The sequence below is a fragment of the Convolutriloba macropyga genome, chromosome 10 (assembly GCF_964194025.1).
Source record: "Convolutriloba macropyga chromosome 10, txConMacr16.3, whole genome shotgun sequence".
NCBI classification, from domain to species: domain Eukaryota; kingdom Metazoa; phylum Xenacoelomorpha; order Acoela; family Convolutidae; genus Convolutriloba; species Convolutriloba macropyga.
In genome coordinates, this window is record NC_134477.1 from 43,158,344 (window position 1) to 43,180,496 (window position 22,153).

Below are 22,153 nucleotides of genomic sequence, written 5' to 3' on the forward strand. Positions count from 1 at the left end.
AATTTTATTTTTAAAAAAGACAAAACAATTCATAAAAATTTTAAATCGCTTGTTCGATTGAGTTCAGAGGAAGAAATTTTACCAGCATGAGACTAATCATTAATAAAAAGGAAAAAATTGTTCCGAGAAACTAATCTTTAGTTTCAAATTAACAACTTTAAAGCAGAAACAGACAAAAATGTTAAAGCAGAAACAGACAGAAACTGTTTTTACCAACTGTTTTTAACAATCAATTTTTTGTTTGATTGATTTTGTCAATTGATTGATACAATCAGTCAAAGGAGAAGTTTTTATTTTATATAATTCTTTTATATTCAAAAAAATTGATCTAAACCTTGTTGTAAAGGGGAAGAACAACTTTGTCCTAAATTTCTGAAAAAACACAATATTAGGGAGACACTCAATGAAAATTCGTATTTTTTTTCAATAAATGAAAACCTGTACATTCAACAGAAGCAGTACAGGCACTTTTTTTATTTCGTCTGATATAAGAAAACCAGAGACCATAAAAAAGTGGAAAACTTCCCGAAACAAATTTCTGGGAAAAGTTACGCTGAAAAAGGAAATCATGACCCGTGCGAAAAATCTGTAAGTGATTTAAATATGACTGGAAAACATCGAATTGACTATTCAATATGTTGCAGTAGTTTTTTAAAATTAAGATCAAAATCGCGCTCAAAATTGCTCTATTTAATTTATTGCTTCAAGTTGTTCATTTGTAAAAAAAAGTCTTTTAGTTATTAGAACACGGATAGGATTTGATAAATTTGTGACGTATATTAGAATAATCTGTGCTCCGCTGTTTTTCACAATCAGTCTAGTTTTTTGAATGCTCCTTGTATCTCTGTTTCTGTGCAAAGCTTTGAAAAAATCCTTCCTTAAAATCTATTTAAATCAGCAAATTTCCAAAAAGATACATTTTTGAGAAAGTTATCTACACTTTGGTTCGATTGTGGAAAACAGCAACAAGAACTTCGAGTTGTCTAAGTATACCCATTCGAATTTCCCTGCAAATTAATGAATGCCTAATTTCAAAGTTTTTGGTTCTGAGCTAAAACAGCATTCCGCCGTACCTGCCACGTTCGACGTATAAATTCTGTGAGAAAAAAAATCCAGAAATACTATCTAAAGAATTGAAAGAATGTTTGAAAGATCAACGACCTGGACAACTGATCCAAGGAAGAACCCCAGCTCCAAAAAAATTAACTGCTAGAATTAAAAACTTCGTTTTCAAGAGACTGCCAAAATATTCTTCTGAGGATGCTATGGAAAATATTTGCAAAATATGTATGATCCATAATGAACCTTTAATAAAAAAGAATTCCAAGTTGAGAAGTTTTCTCATTGGTGTCATCATCATTAATTTTAAGCAAAAATCTTAAAGATGTTATGACAAATTTACCACAATGCCATAACTGACACAACCTGCATCACCCGTTTACAGGTATTAAGAGCTCAATAGGCAAAGGTGACAAATTAAATACTACCGACTAACAATTTCTTTAAAACTATAGTTTTCAAGGCTAGAAATAAATTTTCGATCAGCTGAATAAAAAAATTCTGACAGATATTTTGATTTTTCATTTTGATTTTTCATTTTTGATACATGACAAGAGCAAGTTTCGGTAATAAGTAAAAAAGATGCCTCTAATAATCCCCAACCAACTTTTTTGCAACAGTTACATAACAGTACATCTACGGGTTTACATAGGCCTAAGTTGACTTTTAAACTATAGAAAAACTATAGAAGCAAAATCAAACTGGCGACTTGGGACAAACGAGACAAAAAATTGCAAAAATTGTTTGGTCAAAAAAATTGGTTAAGTGCTGAGTTAGAATACTGATTTAGGGCTTGGTTTTTTCAAAAAAATTGCTCATCATCATGTTGTTCAATTTTGATTTAATAATTGATAGAAATGAATCTTAATCTCACACAAATTGGTGTTCGCGTAAAACGCCTAAGACGCTGATTCACTAAAAACAACTGAAACTACAGATCAATGGTTGCATAATAATAAAATTTAGAGAAAACAACAGAACAGAGAGCAGAAAATTTCTTTCAAATTAGTTTGCAGAGACCTTTGGTTGCACTTTTACAAAAAAAATACACAGTGCTATATTAATTGCTGCCAATTTCGTTCGACAGAAATTGAATAAAAACAAAAAAACTAACATTGAGCAACTTCATCTATCACTGAAGATGGGGTCGCTAATTACTTTTTCAGTAACAAGTAACTGTTAAAGCGCTATGTTCAAAAATATAAGGTGAGGTTCAAAAACAAAAGCCAATATAAAGTTCAACTCGGATTTCTTTCAGCTATGAAAGAATATCCTTATAGAAGGCTGAAAACGACTCAAAGAGTCGTGCAGTACAAACTATACCCTCTTTTACTACTTTTCCAAATAAAAAAGGAATCATAAGGGAAAACCAATAGTCTACATGTGTACTATTTAGATCCTGAATTTAAATTGGAACACTTTTCTTTTTTTCACAAAAAAATGCCATTTTGAATCGCAAGAGCGTGGCAAACAGTAAAAGAACAAAGCAGATTAAAATTTTTTTCGGTATAAACTGAAAAAAATCTCGTTAAAAACTACAAATTTCACGCATTTCTTCACGCCTTAGCGCAAATCAATCGTATTGAGCAAAAGTAACGCTTATTGCAAAATACACTGTGCGCACTGTTGCACATGAAACCCACAATTACAAAAAAGCAATCAACGTTTGGAACATATGAAAAAAGAACAGAGTAAAATTCTAATTTAATATTTTCAGAAGCTAATGTTCCCCATACCCACTCCATGCCAACTGCCAGATAATGCTATACATACAGATTAATTTGAACCTTTGATGGTATTGAAGAGACCATTTATTCCCTAACAGTTTTGTGTCTGTGTTTGTGGGGGTAAAGTAATGGTGATACAGTCTCAGTTAATCGCAAATTTAAAAAGTGGTAGATAGCTGGGTCTTTGGGAGACAAGCGTGAGCTCAACTGAGAGGCAGGTACAAAAATGGGGCTTTAGGAAATGGAGTTTAATAGATGGAGTCAAACTTCTAGTGTGCGGCGTTAGAGTCGTATTGAGGCGGTGAAGATTGGCAGATGGAGGGAAGGAAAATGTGTGTGTGTGTGTGTGTGTGTGTGTGTGTGTGTGTGTGTGTGTGTGTGTGTGCGTGTGTGTGTGTATGTGTGTGTGTGTGTGTGCGTGTGTGTGTGTGTGTGTGTTTGTGTGTGTGTTGTGTCGGTGCGTATGTGTTGTGTGTGTGTGTGTGTGTGTGTGTGTGTGTGTGTGTGTGTGTGTGTGTGTGTGTGTGTGTGTGTGCGTGGGGATGGGGCTCTGGAGTCTATACCAACAGAAAAAACTCCTCACAACAAAATATTTTAACCTTTGAGCAGCTTTTTACACCTAGACACTATTGAAGCTTTACCAGATTGCTAAAAGACTTCATGCTTCACGCTTTGACAGTATCTTGCTTTTCAAGACAAATTTAGTGATTAGACAGAAAAATAATAAAAAAGTAAATCGATGGGGGACAAAAATCGCAAAGAACATAATCGATGTGATCCCTGGAAAAAAAGAGGGAGAACCGTGCAATATAAACTGTGACTTAACCTGATCTATAGCAAACAAAAAGGCAAAAACTGTAAGTTCATTGCCTGAGAAATAAAAAGAGAGTTCTGCGATGCTGTGGTGATTGTAGTTCCGTAGATCGGTACCTCGAGCATTATTGCTTCTTAGTGTAAGTTTGCCGGTGTAAGTCAAGTACATATGCAGACTGATATCAGCGCATGTTCCATCAGTATTTTTATTTCAAGAAGTACTATACTTTTCTTATAGTTATTATCACTTACACGATTTCACTAAGAAACGTAAATCTTAAAGTACACTAGATACATATGACATATTATTACATACTTATCACTTGAAAGCTTAAGGTTGTTTTGACTTTTAAAAATATTTGTTTTTTAAATAAATAATGGTTTATTGAACTTTGCCTCCACTTTTCTCTTCATTTAGTCATTTTGAAACTTAATGTCAGCAATGAAAGAATGCTTCTTCTTTCTACTGATTTTCAAATTCAATCTTTTGCGGTTTTACACCTTCAGTTATGGTTTTCTGGCTTTGATACTACTAGATTTCTCACGTTTTTTATTTTCAGGTATTTGCACGTTTTTCACGTTTTCTAGTTTTGTCCTATTATCACGTTTTTGACAGTTAATATATCACATTATTGTCGTTCAAAAAACGCAAAATCGATAACAATAAAACCCTTAAGGATTTGGACTCTGGTTTTAACGGCTCCGCTTCGACAAATCTTTCTTGAATAATTTAATTGAATGTTTTAAATTTTGTCTTTAACTATCATTTTTTCCTTGTCTTTTCAGTCGTATAAAATTTTCTGTACAATAACTCGGTTTCATTGGAAAAACAGATATGTCCATATTTTGATATTAGTAGATAGCTGATGGCATTCATGACTTTGAAAACAATTGTTTTCCAAAATGAAAAAAAGCACTTTTTAACTTTGCAGCTTTGTTCCTTTAATTGTCTGTTTGTTACCTAGTTTCGTTATATACAGGCCAAAAATAGAACATTGTTATCAAGGGAAGGTGTCAAAGGGATTAGTGTCACAAAACCTACTGTTTTTAAAGAATTGGTTAAGACTTTTTTGGCTTCGACAGGGGTTTTTCACAAAAAAATATAAATTAATTTTTGATTTTTGCCATATTTTACTTTTTTGCCGACGTAAGATATATTCTGGATAATTGCAGATCTCAAGTATGGAAAAAGAACAACAAATATTACTTAATTATACCATTTTTTTATTTATTTTCTGCTTGTTACTTGGTTTCAATAATAAAAGCTCACATAATACACTATCCGTATTCAAAGAAGGTGCAATTGAACATATTTTGAGGGTTAAATTTTGGCTTTACGGCCTCGAAATGGTCTTCTGGCAAAACTTAACTGATTGTTTGTTTGTTGTCTATTTGTTGTTCTTTTTGTAACCGCTTAAAAGTTGAATAGCGACAGTTCTTAATTCCCGTCTTTAGAAACACTGGTAATCGTAAACCTTTGGATTTTTTAGTTGATTTCTAATGGTTTTCATTACTTTGATAATAATTAATTTAAAAAAATAGGCGAATTTTTCAAATACACTGTTTTTGTTCTTTATTGTCTAATTGTTACCAAGCCTTACCATAGACTGGTCCCATATCTTTTCTGGTGAATTACAAGTCGTTTTGTTTAGCGTCAGATTTAACCGACGCTACTATTTTGACTAATTTTGACTTTACTATTAGGTTTTGGTTTTTTAAAAGGGACGTAAATTTTTCGATTTGATTAATGTTTGTTGTTGTTGCCTGATTTTGATGTTCGTCGTGACTCGCTTTCCTACTATTGGCATATCTCATCAATCTAATGCATGATTTTTTAAATCACAGAGTTCTTTGCTTTGAAAGCTATCTTTCCGATCATACAACATTTTTTTATTACTTGAAATTTTGGGGTTTTCTATCTGTTCCTTATTTGGTAGACAATTATGCCAAAATTGTGGATGAGCGGGGTTGGAGCCTTATGTGCAATCGCACATTACCGAGCCCCCTTGTTACAATCTAAAAATGAAATTAAGAATGATCTGACTGCTGATCACGCAAGAGGAACAACTCGCAATATCAACAAAAAATTCTCAAAAAATAAGTTTCATTTTGCTTCCTTTGCCAAATCAATGTGTGAAAATTGTTGGACTGTTTCCGTTTGTGCCCCCCTATGAAGAGGAGTATTCATTCTCCTCTGCACATTAACTTCTGAAGAGGAGACCGACAGTAAAAAAATAGTTTTCAGAGCTAAATTCCCCGATATCTGCTTAGGAAGTCGAAAAGATCTGTAATTATTGATTCTGAGCGACAAAGCATTAAAAAGAACAATATTTAGGGGCCAAAATCGAAAATTATGCCCTAAATAATTACTTTCAACTATGTCGCATATGAAAACCAACAATACTTCATTATTGACATTAGGCAAGAGAACAAAAAACATAAAAGGCTTAATTGAAAAATCAGTTAGCATCTTTTAAAAAACAAGTAATATTGAAGTCCACTAGTTTTGAACTTGAAACATTTATACCTCATTAAATACCGGGAACTTTTTTCAATTACGATTTAAAGTAACAGCACATTAAAAAGATCAAAAAATGTAAAATTAAACATATAATAGCAGATTCACATTCTTTTCACATGAGAGTCTAATATGAGGTCAACTTGAAACTCAAAAATGCACTAACTTTTTAAAACATAGAGGTAAAAAACTGCCCAATATCGTTTGAAATCAAATTGCTCTAAACAACTTGCATTTTGCTCGCTGTACTACTCTAGCGTGACGTAAATCACTACATATATATATATATATATATATATATATATATATGTATATATATATATATATATATATATATATATATATATATATATGACGTTGAGGATAAAGGCTACCTGGTTATTTTGAACTTCACTAGAATGTAAAAAAGGCACTCAGTAACATATCTCTCATTTAGCAGAGAGAAATAAATGAACATCAACACAATTTCGCGAGCAAAAGGACCAACAGTTTCAGTTTTCCAACAAAAATGAATTCAACTTCTATCCAGTTTCAAAGAAATTTCAAACACGAAAGACCCTCACGAATGTAATTTATTGTTCCGACCCCCACTTTAGTGGGGAGGGAGGACCTATATATTCAAATGGTTTTTTTGTTCAGACAATTTTGGCCGATCGATATAATCATCGTAGAGAGTTGTGAGAGGTATCATTAGACAGCCAGTCAAGCGTAGAATATGGAGTAAAAAAATTTCAATTTTCGCTTTTATAGGGAAATATCGAGGTTTAAAGTTTTGTGAATAATAGCTGTTTTTATTCACATTTTCAGTATTTTTGACCAAAATTTCGTCAATTTTGCAAAAAAAATGTTAAAATTGTTAACTGTACTGTTATTTATTTCATCTCTAAAGATAGAAGAGGACTGCTGAGTTGTTCGATCCGAGTTTCTTGGCTAGAATGTTTGCTAATTTTTTTTTAAAAAAATCAGACTTTTTCGTGAGAAATAGGACCTGATTTGCTTTTTTTAGCCCAATTGCTTTAAATTTGCTCGAAGTAGACACCTTAAAAATGCGGTCGCAATCTTCTTAAGCTCAGAGAAGAGCTATTTGTAATCCCGCTGGCTTTAAGAGCCCTCAGAATAATAATTTTCTAAGTTTTTTGCAAGTTTAAACTCAATAATTACAAAAAATCATTATTTATTTTTGACAAACTGAAATTTTTGTTCAAAATTGATCTATTTCGCAATCATTTGAACAATTGAATGTTTTGTTAGACGCGCAGCAATATCTGGGCTGATCTTGATCTCACCGTGGATCCTTACTTTAAAAATTTTTTTAGATTTAAATGGGGCGCGACCTTTTTTCAAAGCATTTCCGCTATGTATATGTTTTCCATGTAAAATACTGACAAGAACCTCAAATCAGGAATCAATTATAGACAGATACTATTTACAAAAAAAGATGACCAAAGAAATTATAATATGTTTTCGGAGTTAAGCTCATGGTTTTTTTATGGTTTTGACCAACGGTTTGTCATATACTATGGTTTTGACAGATACTAATTGCAAAGAAGATGTCCAACGAAATTATAATATGGTTTCAGGGTTAAGCTCATGGTTTTTATGGCTTTGACCAATTGTTTTCGTAAAAATTTTATAGACTTCTTGAGTTTTGTTTTCATTTGTTAAACTTTTTGTAGCCCAATGACTTAGTGTACCTAATCAAAGAAGCAGTTAGCTTTTTAGGAGGTATAGATGAACCTAGACAATTCTTTCAGTTGTTTTCTGATGTCTGTTATGACTTTGAATTTATTTGTTTAAGAAAATATTGGTGAATTTTTGAACTTTGCCACTATTTTTTCTTATTTCTCTCAACTTCGGGCGCAGCCTCAGAAAAAACAGGCAGAAAACAATTTCGTGTGAGTAATAACTTTTTGTTGGAAACGGTTATACATTCAACTAATGTTTCCCTTGTTTTGATAGTACGCGTTTTTTAAATATTTTTTTCTTTTTTGAGAATATTTGCATTTTTATGAGTCCATATTGTTTCCTTCTCGAATTATTACATTGTCGGAAATCTAACTGACGGAAAGCAAAGTAGTATCTGTATATATTAATTGTTTTTGTTGAATAGTTCAAGCTTTTTGGGCTGAGACCAAGTTATCTCGCAAAATTTTGTGGATTTGTTGTTGTTTTTTCTAGGTCTGTCTTTCCTTTTATTGTTTTACGCCATATACCTGATAACTACAGGTCTCAATTGCTTCCCCTGGACGTATAACTCCACCTAGATAAAGATTTCAGGTTGTAGTTGTTTGTTTTAAAGCTTTCAATTTGGTCACTATGTTACTCAATCTCGCTCATTAGAAGTCTAAATTACGTTTCATCCACTTTTATGGCGCTTTGTTATACGCTGTGACTGATTGCTTCGACCATTTATTTTCAAAATAAAAGTTTTGCTAGATTTCTATATTGTTCAATTTTCGGGTCTCTTTTTGTTGTCTTGTCTACGTTGTCCATTTATGGGGAAGGCTCGTTGATGTTAGGAAAAATAGATGATTTACAGTTCTTGCAGCTAACATCTTATAAGCATAGTGCGTTGAAAAATGTGATGTTATATAACTGTTTTGAAGTTTCGGCTTCTTTGAGTATTTGTTATGTATTTGTTATTTTGAGGAGTCGTGACGTGGTGTCATTATTAAAAAGTCCAATTGGCTTCCTGAGGTGTTGCAACCTAATCCATCACTTTCTGTTGAATTCTTAAATCTGTTATGACTTTTAGAAATACTTGTTTCCAAACATTTGTGGGTTTCTGAGCTTCGTCATTTTTTAAAATAGTTTTTCTGTCAAATTGTAGCTCAGTCTCTGTAAGCACAGATCACAATCCGTTTGCAGTGAGCTACACATTAATCTTATAACGGTTTTATCTTCAAACTTTGTTTCTCGGTTTTGTTACTACTTTTACTACGAGACTTCATAAAATGTTTGAGTTTTTTATATATTTGTTAATTTTAGAGGATTTTTGTTTTATTTATGGTTTATAACAATAATCGTATGTCCCATTGGCTTTAAAGTTTTGCAAAATTGCAAATAGGATTATGGCAGGTCTCAATTGCTTCCTATGGAGACATAAACGAAAATTTCAGTGATTTCGGGTGATATTTAATGACATTAATAACTGTGAAGTTAATTGTTTTCAAAAAATAGAATCTTATTTTCTAACTTTGCGCCTCTTTGCTATTTTTTTTCACTTTCTGTCGACCTGTTAACCAGTGGCATTGAGAACTGGTCCCATATCTTTTCCAATGAAGTACAGGTTAAACTGTTTTGTTTAGGTTTTATCTCATGCGAGTTTAATTTTGTTATGATTTTTTTATTGTAGACATCGAGTTGTGATCGTAAATAATTTTTTATGGTCTTTTTTATCAGTTCAGTTATCAAAAACTTTGATTGACCCTCTAGAGTGGCATTATTGTATTCCATTGCTTTTTTATTGAACGATATGTATGTTTTTGATCTCGTCATCATTTGGTAGCGAGTTAAATTAAGAATGTGGATGAGCGGGGTCTGACCTTTTTGTGCGTACGCACATTACCGAACGTCCTTGTTTAAATTTGTAAATTATTAATTTAATTTGTATGTGTTTTTTCGATAGTTATTTCGATGTAGTTGATTTAGATTTTTTCGTTCTCGGATAAAATTTGTCAACTAACCAATAATCCATACAACAAGCGGCAGCAATTATTCAGCAGCCGAGCGTTAGAACTGAGCAAAGGCGTTAAAAGGGAGTTCTCAATGCGTGTGTGTTTTGATAGTCGCAACAAATCTTAGGACAAAAGATTAGGAAAAAAAGTTGCTCAGGTCAAGAACTAAATCCCAAAGAGAGGAAGACGCCTAAGACCCAACTTTCTACAGCAACGTTAAACTTTAATAATGATGATATATATGTGACAGAAAATTAATCTATAAGAAACAGAAAAAAATCTGGACAAAGAACTCTTTATTTTGAATAATGTTGATGTTATACTACTCCAAACAAATCAAAACATGTTGACCATCTTCAAACTATTTATCACCAAAAACCTAAAACTTTCCGCCAGAACAAAATAGCAGAGGTCAAAAAAGCGGCCATTTGACGACTCAAAAATTTGAACATTAGCGGCATCAGAGTAAAAAAACTATACCTAATCTTAAATTAATATACGCAACTTCAGTTCACTTTACAGTCAGTAACCACCTCTTTATACAGAAAAATTTGAAATGTTTGTTAATTGCATTTTGCAACAAATAGATAAAAATTACAACAAACTATGAAAAATGAGCAAATGAACGACGATACAAAAACAATAAAATTGTCATAAGTGAACTGTCTGCCAGTAACTTCAACTGCAAAATGCACCACGCCACCTAGCTACATTAGAACTCTGGTGAGACCTGTCTGTGATATCCCCAACTGTAGAGACACTCTCTCGCGCCGCAATTCCACCTCAATTTTGTATACTGGATTCGAGGTGCGAATCCAAGCTTTGGTTAATTCGTGTGATCACCTCTTTTAGATTTACTTAGCAATCGTGGCGCGATTGCACATGAAATTATTGAGTACGGAATTCTTTGTCGAATCCACTTAGATTGTTTTATGGTAGGAAAACAGAGAAGATTGAGAACAACTGAATTCGATAATAAGATTCAAGAGAATGAATAAATAGCCAAAAGTGGGGGATGTGAACAATCTGAAATGTTGACTTTTTAGTCGGCGGTAAATTACTTGTAGGTGAACTATGACTTATAGCCTGACAAGGGCAAACATAAAATAATTTAGTACAAATTAATAAACATGGACTTAATATGGTTCAAACGTACCACATATCCTTGGCTCGAGCAAATTTTTAAACTGTAACAGTGTAAAATTTATGATAATATTAACATATGTACTGGTTATTATAAATAATAAGAAATGTGAGCAACAACAGATAAGTGACGAAGGAACAGTGGAAAGGAGGTTCAAATGCAGGAGAAAACTAAATCAATGCAAACTTTCAACATTTACGGTAAAATATATGCATGCAATATAAATTAAGGCACAATCGCGATGCAAATCCCGCAAAATTAATAACGTAGAGGATATGGTTACATGAGCAACATCAATTTTAACTAAAGTATTTTTAACACGAACACGGTTAGTAAGCGAACATAAACACGAAATGAATGGAAAAGTTATACTAATCCATATATAAATGAACAATTACAGAATTGAAATTTGATCAATTTAACAAATTTAGTCAAAAAGATTTAACTCAAATTTGGTTTTCTGCGTCAAAGACGCTCATACTGATTTCTCTTCCATTGTCCTCATATTCGTAGCTCTCAGGAGACCATGTTCCCACTGGAGGAGGTGCAGGAGGGCTCACTACTCGCAGCTCGTAATATGTATCAGGAACAGGGGGCTGTGCTGCTTCTTCCTGAATGATGGTCTCTATAACTGGATTCGTTGGTTTTTGTTTCTTAGAAACAGGAGCGGCTGAATCGTTACTTAATGAGCACACCGAACTCTCAAATCCGAAGTAATCTGGAGCGCGGCGAGTACGTTTATTTCGAGAGGTTGAAGGGGAAGCAACAGATGATGTCACTGAAGAGGCAGCAACAGACGAGGCATTGGATGTGTTCAAAGTTGCGGACGTATTTCGAGAACGCTTTCCTCCTGCTTGGGGCTTTCTAGGTTTTCGAGACGCCATTGCCTTGGAGATGTTGCTATTTGCTGAGGAGACTCCCGATGCTGCATCAGATTGGGTTGGTCGATGGCGGATTTTAATCTCTCCGCGAAATTTCTTCTTTAATTCTTTTGTATGTTGAGAAATCTTCTCCTCCGTGGTTTTCTCATTTGGAAGGGGTCGTCATTTGGCGTATTCCCAAAGATCTGTATTTCGTTCGGCGCGGGTGCCGAATTCGGCAATATCACTGTTTCTGACACAGACTTCGGGTAGTCCTGGTTCCATAAAAACCGTAGTGGTATCAGATGTGCGGACAACTGTACTACCCGGGGCCAGGGTTTCCCATAATCCGCGAAGGTCCCGTTTGGAGCGCTTTATGACTTTTCGAGCCAGTTTAAGATCCAGTGACTGCTCTGTCCGTGGAATAGGATTGTTCAGTTTGGGATGCATGATGAAACGGGAGATAGATTTATTGTGATCCCCATTATAGCGGCGTCCCGCGTCTACCTGTGCTTTCTGCATCGCCTCTTCGATCAATATATCGCTCCGATCCCCCGTCAGCCATCCATTTTTGTCCAAGTAATCTTCAACAGGGACGGTATCGGCATCTAAATAGTGGTGAAGAATGTTTTCATATGATAGATTAGATGATTTGGGCATTATACTTATATTACTTAGTGGTGTGTTTGGCTTTCTTCCAAAATGTGCTTGGAAAGGTGTTACGTTTGTTGTCTTTTGTTTACATATACGTAATTGATATATTATTGACTTTATTGCTTCTTTAATTGTGAATGTTTTGTTTCTATTGTCTAATTTCATGCAGCTTAAGCGTCTTTTAATAGTTTGTATCAAACGCTCCACTAATCCTATAGCTCTATGATCGTTTGCAGGGGCAGTGAGTATGTTAAAATTATGTTGTTTACAAAAATTTTTAACTTTATAACCTATTAGACAACGTGCTTGATCTAATCTAATATTTCGGGGAACACCGTGGATTTGAATGTAGTCGTCTAAAAATTTAAGAACATTTGGTCCATTAGCTTTGTCAAATACTTCTACAGTGGGATATTTAGAAAAACGATCAATACATGCAAGGAAATAAATATCTTGATCTTTTTCATTTGTGATAGTTCCTCCAAAATCAATTTGTATTTCTTCATTAGGCTCTGTACATTGTAGTAAAGGTTTCCATTTAGACGCCGGAACAACGGGCTTAAGATTCTTATCAATATCAGTACAAGGCTTGCACTGAGCCGCTTTGTTCAATACTTCTCGGTGCATATACGGCCAGAAAGCGCATTTCCCGAGCGTTGTCACGCCCCAACCTCCCGGATGTGTTAAGTGGAGGCTTTCCAAGACAGCGTCCTGAATGGAGTGCGGAATTGCTACTCGTTCGTCCACGCAAACACAGCCCGAGCGGACATGTAGGTCTCTCCAGTAGGAGAACATGTAAGGATTCACTTCCTTACACCTTTGAGGATCGTTTTGAAGAATGCAGTCACGTACTTCCTTCAGGACTGCATCCTTACTGGTGAGAACCGCCAAGAAGCCCTTCGTGAAGAGTTGCGTGAGGTTGTTCTCAAAGACCGCTTCTTTTGACAGGTCCGAATATGGGGAAGTTTGGCCTTCATTGGACGATCTGGTAGTATTCACTGCGGAATTAAGGGTAGACTGAAACGTGACCCGACTGTGTGTAGGGGTAGTTTGCGGGTTAGACGCTGAGCTGCTCATCGTGTGATTGTGGATTGAATGGATATGAGATGTATTTGACTGAGTATTGAGATGTGTTTGGATTTGAATTGGCGTTGTACTAGTAGTAGAATTAGACTGGATTTGTGCTGCGTTTGCAGAGTTTTCATGAAGCAACTGAGTGGTATTACGATTAATGGCAGAAAGCAATTTGGAATAGTTTGTTGTGCGAGGATGCGAGGCACGTGTGGAATGTGTGTGAGTGACGCTGTTAAAGTGCTGTGATTGACAGGTTTATGGTGTGGTATTTATATATATTGCAGCAATAGCGTCGCGAAGGCGGGTAATTGTTGCTACCGCAAATTCCTCGTCATATTTGTTTGTAACTTTTGCTTCTTGATTTGGTTGGCGAGAAATATAATCTACCAGCCCCATTTTTGCACCAGGTATATGTTCGATATTAAAATCAAAAGGTAAAAGACGATCAACCCAGCGTGTTAATCTACTATTATAAGATTTATTAGACCTATGTTCTTTCATAATTGAAAGTAATGCTCGATGATGAGTGATAATTGTGAATGATTTGCCAAATAAATAATATTTAAAATTTTCTACAGACCACATTACGCCTAACATTTCTAGTTCATTAATGCTATAGCGTTCCTCATTAGAGTTGAGGAAACGAGACGCGAATGCAACTTTATGCCAGCCCGTAGGCGAACGTTGTTCTAATGCTGCTCCTAATCCCGCTCTTGAAGCATCGCATTTGATCCGCGTTTCCAGGTGAGGATTATAATGTGTATTTTCTTTGGCTTTTGCTACTTTACTTTTAATTGCTTGAAAGTGTGTGTCATGTTCAGGGTTCCAAATGAATTTTGTGTTCTTTTTTAATAATGGACGAAGAGGATGGCACAATTGAGATAAATTAGGGATGAATTTTCTTAGATAATGAACAGAACCTAAGAAAGATCGAAGTTGTTTTATGTTTATAGGTGCTGATAGGGAAGCGATTGCCGCTGTTTTTGACTCAAGTGGAGCTATTCCTGATTGACTAAACTTATATCCTAGCCATTTAATTTCTGTTTTTGCAAGTTTATCCGTAAATTATCCTCATCTAATTTCTTTAAACATTTATAGACGAGTTTTAAGTGGTCTTCTTTAGAACCACGGCTAACTACTATAATCCAGAAAACAATAAGTATTTTGAAGTCCGACTAAAGTGTAATCCATCACTTTTTGGAAAACTGCTGGCATATCAGTTAAACCGTAAAACCAGTAATAAAGCGCTATGTTCCAGTTCTCTCACCGCTAATATTATTAAAGTTACAGTGTTGAGCCGTTTCTGGATCCAATTTAAGTTGACTTTATGCGTACTTCAAATCCAATGTTGAATAACATGCTGTTTCTTGTGATGCAGATGTATTCAAATTCTGTTGAATTGTGTCGATCAAATTGTCAATATTTGGCATTTGATATTTGGTTTTATGAATAGATTTATTTAAAATTTTGGAATCTAAAGCTAATTTAACTGTTTTATCTCTTTTAACTGTAATTACTATAGGTGAAATAAAATTTTTGTCTGAGCAACTGTTTAATTTTATGAAGTGTTTTTCGTCAAGTAACTTTTTAAGTTCTATATTAACTAGTGGTTGTAAGTTAATTGGGACTCGTCGTCCTTTTTGATGTGTAGGCGTAAATTCATTAAGAAATGTTGACTTTACTGAATGTTTTAAAGATTTACCGACACGGGTGATGAGATCTGGAAAATCAAAAGATATCTGTCTCTTGATTGGACAATGATGTTGATCAATATTTGCAACTTGTTTCAATTGTATAACAGAAAAGCCTAGCTTTGGAAAGAGATCTCGTCCAATGATGGGTCGGTGACCGTCTTCCACTACAGTTACATCAACGCCCGTGGCTATCCAGTGATTACACTTTATTGATGTATTGATCACACCAACAATCTTGATTATATCATTAGAAAAAGTTTTCAGAACATGTAATTCGGGTGACTGTACCCAATAGCTTTCGTTGCATTCGGACACCACTGTGTCCGCAGACTTTTATTCACAATAGTGCATACGCTTCCCGAATCCACCAATGCTTTTGTGCTTGTATTTCCAACACAATTGACTAACTTTACGGGTTCTACCTCACGAGTGTCGGTTTTGATGGAAATTGCAGCTACACAGTTATCGTTGTAATCATCGTAGTCGGAGTCGTAATTGGCATCGTAGATGCTCTTCTGCTGTAGTAGTCTGCTGATATTGTTAACTTGTTCCGCCGCCGTTGCTGAAGTACCTACTGTGACCGCCTCAGAAACCGAGTCATCTACATAATTTACTCTAGGTTTTGGTTTACTGGGTTGTTTTGATTTGCGGCAAACTTTTGCAAAGTGGTTAGCAATTCCACAATTTTTACAAGTTTTTCCACGGGCAGGACAGTTTTTTCTATGAGAAGGAGTCCAACCATAGCCACAATTTGTGCAAATCGTAGGTTTGACGAACTGGTTTGTCGGTGCTCGGGATCTATTCCACGATCCCTGGACATTATTTATCGATTGACTTAAAATTTCTTTTGTGGTGATGGGAGTTGGAGTTCCAGAAATTTTCAATTGCTTTTGTATTCCTATTTCAACGTTCATCGCAACCTCAAGAGCTTTTTTAGCCGTCCGTGTTTTTTTGAGTAGCTCCCTTTGGATCTCGCCATCTTGCATATTAGCTATAAAAACATCCCGAATGATCGACTCCTCGTGACTTCCTAGATCGCAGTTTAGAGACAACTCTCGAAGACACCCGTAGAACTTTTCCACAGGTTCTCCTTTCATTCGTTTTCTAGTGAGAAATGTGTATCGATCAAATGTGATATTTCTTTGTTTATTGAACACCCTATCAAGGCATTCCCAAAGAATTTTTGTTGTTACTCTATCGATCTGAATACGGTTCTTGAGAACCAAATATTCGTCTCCCTTCCATTCCCAAGCTGAGGTATGTTAGAGAGACTGCTTTGCTATCACAATATTTCCAAAGTTTTTCTCCACACAGTATGCCAACAAGTTCTATTTTTTGACAACGATTGAGCCACGAATTTTTGAGCTGTTCATTTCTGACACGTCGATCTCGTTCACTTTGAGCTGTGCTATTTTCGACATCATCCTCGTAAATAGGTTCTGGGGGTAGAGTGACCTTGTCCGGAGGATCTTCAAGGAGAATGTCAATTGAAATGCCTTCTTTAGCCATGATAGCCAAATTTAGCATGATCTGCCATCTATCCCATCGTAGTGGAGGTTCAAGTGTTGACTTTTCCCAAAAGGGCTCGATCCCAAGAAGTGCACGTTCTTTGGTTGCTGACTGCGCCATGTGATATCCCCAACTGTAGAGACACTCTCTCGCGCCGCAATTCCACCTCAAGGTTGTATACTGGATTCGAGGTGCGAATCCAAGCTTTGGTTAATTCGTGTGATTACCTCTTTTAGATTTACTTAGCACTCGTGGCGCGATTGCACATGAAATTATTGAGTACGGAATTCCTTGTCGAATCCACTTAGATTGTTTTATGGTAGGAAAACAGAGAAGATTAAGAACAACTGAATTCGATAATAAGATTCAAGAGAATGAATAAATAGTCAAAAGTGGGGGGTGTGAACAATCTGAAATATTGACTTTTTAGTCGGCGGTAAATTCCTTGTAGGTGAGCTATGACTTATAGCCTGACAAGGGCAAACATAAAATAATTTAGTACAAATTAATAAACATATACTTAATATGGTACAACCGTACCACACTGTCATTGAAAAAATAAGAGATAAAAATAGGAAAAACGTACAAAAACAAACTTCCTTTGCTTTTTATGAACACCAGCACCGCAGTAAAAAAAAATTGATGAAAAAGAAATTATGAAGCAGATTAATTAGCTTCATCAGAAAGCAGCGGGGAGCTGACACTTAGTTTGAAGTGCAAAAAACGCCATTTGAAATTTTTTTCTATTTGAGACAGAAACAGCACAAAAGGACAGACATTCAAAAAAGGATAAAGGAAGGAGGTTAACAACACCAGTCAAGATTCGGGAAAAGGCTTAGTTATCATCGTGTTGCCCGCAGCTATTTGTTTTTTGTACACCAAGTGCTGTCTTCAATGTTTTGTTTATCATAAAAGTTTTTTGATTTTTGTTCCGACCCCACTTGAGGGGGGGAGGAACTATATACTCAAATGGGTTTTTTTTTGTTCCGTGAATTTTGGCCGACCGATATATTCATCGTAGAGAAATGTGCGTGGTATCATTAAAAAGCTCGTCCAGCGTAGAATTCGAAATTAAAAAGATTTTTTTGAATTTCATTTTTTTCGAGGAGTTATCGAGGTTTAAAATTTCATGTGAACACTGGATATTTGGTTCACTTTTGTTCACTTTTACCGTAAATTTCGTTCGAATTAACGTTTTTTCTAAGAAAAATTTAATTCAAAACTAGATTTCACGCCAGAAAGTAAATCAATTTTAGGTTTTTAATAGACGACAGGAGATAATAAAGACTAGTTCTAGTCTTAGAGGGAAGCTTAATATATAAAAAAAATTCGAATTAGGTTTGGGAGCTCTTTTTTTTTAGAAAATTTTGCAATTTTTTGTTTTTTCAAGTCACCTAGAGACTACTAGACACTTTTAATATCGAAGTTCCGTTAATGACAAAACTCTTTTACGATCAAATGAAGCCCAATGAACAAAAAATTTGTATCGAAGGGATCGCTCATGTTTTTTTTGGATTCGTATCTCAAATTTCGTAATTTCAAATGAAAGTTTGATTTATTTTTTGAGGTTTTACTAAAGTTTTATAATCCTATGGCATAAACTTTTTGATTAAAGGTGTAATAGATTTGCTAATGAGCAATAAGTGAACCTAACTAGTGCTGTGAGTGGACAGCTAATGGCTGTTAAGACTTTGAAAATAAATTTTCGAAATTTTTTTTTAAAATTAGTAAATCATTAACTTATTTTTGTGAACTCTAAGTTCGTCTCAGTAAAACAGGACTGAACTCCTTCATACCAGTGCAACATACGTTAATCTCATTGGCGGTTTTATCAAATAACTATTGGTTATACGTCTTCAATGCCACAAGATTTCAAATTTTTCTTTAAATTTTTTGGACATTTCGTTTCATTGGTTCATTTTGAAATCTTACCACGTCATCCTAGTATTGAAGGCTACATCTTCATTTAGCGAAGACGTCCAAAGGATCATAGATAAAACTTTCTAAGAAAAAAATATGGTTTAAATGGCTTCAACACTTTCTTCTCCCATTCTTCTAAATAAATTTTGGTTTTTGCCTGTATTTGTTGTTTTTTTCATAGTCATAAGACATATTGTGATGTCTTATTGATAACCTAGGCATGATAAACATCTTTGTATTCACATCGTGGCATAGCTGAGCGTATTCATTGAATTCCTATGAAAGCTTTTGAGATTAATGGCTGTTAAGACTTTAAAAATATTTTTTTGAATTTTTTTTGAACATAAATCAATTTTAAGCTTATTTTCGTGGATTGTAAGTTAGTCTCAGTAATGACAGAACCGTTTTTTTTTCTGCATCAACAGCAATTTATCTAGTTACGGTTTTGTCTTCTAACTATTGGTTTTTTTGACTTCGGTGCACGAGTTTTCATAATTTTTATAATTTTTGGATTTTTCCTAATTATCCTAATATTGATAGCTCCCATTGGCTTAGTAAAGACGTTCAATGGATCGTTGAAAAAGTTTTCAGAGAAGAAAGCTTATGGTTTGAATAGCTTCGACACTTTCTTCTCTCAATTTTCTACCGAACTTTTGGATTTTGCCTGTTTTTGTTGTTGTTTTCATAGTCAATGACTTGTTGTAATGTCTTGTTGATAAATTTTGATTGACAAACATCCTTGTCGTTACGTCATCTAGGCTTAATTTAGCGTATTAAATGCCTTCCGTTGAAGGCTGTAGAATTTTATGACTTTGATACTATGGGTTTTCTCAAAAATTTCGGGGTTTTGATGTATTTTTCTTTGCCATACGACTTATTGTGATGAGTTATTGATGTCAAATGAATGAAACCTATGATTGCTATTTCATGGAGGCAGAATTTAGTGAGTTTACTTAACTGCGTTGAAAATAATTGAATTAAATGTCTTTGATACTAGGGCTTTTCTCAAAAACTTCGTGGTTTTAATATCTTTGTTTCTATTTGTTGTTTTTCAAGTCATTTTGTAACAATAGAAACAATCACCTTGCTGTTAAAAAATTAATTGAAAATAGAAGAGTTTATACTGAAAAGTTCATTCTCTAATGGCTTTGAAACTTTTCTCGCTTAATTTTTGTGAGTTTGCTGTTTTTGCTTTTTATTTTTAGGTAACCGTAAAATTCTGATCGGTCTCATAAACCTTTAATGTTGCCTGTCATGTTGCCCATAAACCTGTAATGAATAATGTTACCCGAAGCAGTCAGTTTAAAGCCAATAGTCTTAAAAATTATGATATTATACATCTTCAAAGATTTTTCAAACTTTTCAGTTTTTTTGTTCTTTTCGTCAACTTATTCTCGTCATTGAGAAGTCCACTCCAATTCCTTGAATTTCAAAAAACAACTTGTCTACTAATATTATGTCGTAACTGATGTTTTGTTTGGTGGACATTATGCGTTTTCATAAAAAATATTGTGAGTGGTGTATTTGTGTTTCTTTTTTCTCTTCTTTTAGCTTATTCCATTAATAACAGATCCCAATGATTTTCAAATGTGGCCCAAATGAACGAACTTCTTTTCTCTTTTAGTATTATTTTAGCTGATTGAGTATAAATGTAAACTGAAATAAAATAAATAAAATTCAGATAATAGCTGATGATTTTAATGGCTTCAATAATTTATGTTATTGTTCTTAATTTTTTGAGATTTTCTGCGTCTTTGTGTAAATTGTTCGTTTTTTTTGAGATTTTCTGCGTATTTAGTTTATTCCTATGGTTTAGTCTCAGCAAAGACAGGTCCCATTAGTTTCATATTGACTTTCTAGTAAATTTATCAAGAATTATTTTGTTAAAAAGCTAAAGATTTTATTAGACTTTTGAAATTATTTGGTTTAAGAAATGCTGATTGATCTTTGACTTTAACCTCATTTTTTTTCTCTATGTCAACTTTTTACCTGATCTCATTATGAAAAACATACATCTGCTGTATAGTTAGCAAAAACTAAATTAGTGGAGTTAAGGTTTTATCTGATTGCATTTTGACGTTGTTACTAGGTGCTTTTAAAATTATATATTGGGTTTCTGCCGTGAAAATTTTGTTGTTTGCTGTTTTTTCTCGTAGTCTTTTTATTGGTAGATCTCGTGAGCGCTGTAATGAGAAATGGCATTATGTAATTCAATTAGTATTTACGTTTTGTAACGTGTTTTTTAAAGTCAAACATCTATTTTTGTTATCTCTTCATTTGGTTGACAATTAAGTCAAAAATGTAGATGAGCTCGGGTCGGAACGTCATGTGCAAACGCACATTGACGAGCCGCCTTGTTGAGCTTAAGAGTACTATTTCATGTCATCTCTGCAACAGAAATGACCGAAAAATGTAACGGCAAAAGAATATCAGCTAGTATGCAGATAATCTGAACACTCCTCGCGACCGGGAAAAAATTCTCCTGAACCTACACCACGGTTTTCGTTCCCGTGAAAAACCAGATTTTGAATCGAAATAAATTTATTAAAGGTGGCAGATTGAGGCATAATGTTTGAAGTTTTGAAAACTAGTTTCAAAAGAAACGTTTTTCATTAGTTTGTTCGCCAGGGCAACTAATAATTATTTATCAACTAAATATTCTGAAAACAAACGGTTGAAAAACGGTTGAATTAGGTTTTAGTAGTGCAGATCAGTCTTTGCAAATTAAAACCTGATGTTTTCTCAAATTAGGTTACGTATATAGCTTTGCGGTTATAATATTGGTTAACTTAATTCTCTCAAAATTTGAACAAAATCGAACTGAGCAAAGCTTTCAACTAATGTTGCAAAAAATAACTTTAGCACAATTTTTCAAGCAGAATAAAAAACGATTAGCAAACACTTTTTGTTTTGCCAACAAAAACAATTAAGATTGCGAGTTTAGTTTTCATCCTATATACTAGAAACACTATGATCGTTCAAGAAGCATACAATCTTGTTTGGCCCCTATATTTAATTTCAACTGAATTTTGCACTCTCATTTTATAATTAAATTTGCAGTACAAATTGAAGTGCAAAATTGAATTTAGTGAAGTAAAAAAAAGCTTGACTAATATAATTATCAATGATCGGCCACAAAACCCATTCAGCATTCAGTAATAAAAAGCCTTCGCAAAATACAAACTCGGCTGTATCTCAGAGCTTACAAAATGTATACTTGGTTTTGTTGACGCGCGATTATATGGTAGAAACAAAGTCGAGAAAGACAAATTTGGAAAAAAAACAACAAAAGCCCTGAATTAAAGTCCAAAGAAATTAAGCAGATAATGACTCAACTTTTAACATCTATGTGATAACTTATGTATAGATAATGATCAACAATTTTACAAGTTTTTCATGTAAAACAAATTATCAAAATCAATCAGCTTATGTTAAATGAGTTCACATTATTTATCACAACAAAAAAAAACAATTTTACGGAAAACCATTGAGGAGAAAAATACA

At 34.2% G+C, this 22,153-nt stretch overlaps 1 protein-coding gene across 1 annotated transcript in view; it reads left to right on the plus strand.

Annotated features, from left to right (window-relative positions):
- The window catches only part of LOC142348034 (uncharacterized), a 108,985-nt gene that overhangs the window by 58,298 nt on the left and 28,534 nt on the right, over positions 1-22,153 (plus strand). Inside the window, exons 8-10 of the mRNA XM_075399201.1 lie at positions 11,689-11,877; positions 13,401-13,508; positions 14,146-14,270. Coding sequence (XP_075255316.1) covers positions 11,689-11,877; positions 13,401-13,508; positions 14,146-14,270 — 422 coding nt within the window. The remainder of the gene's footprint in view (positions 1-11,688; positions 11,878-13,400; positions 13,509-14,145; positions 14,271-22,153) is intronic.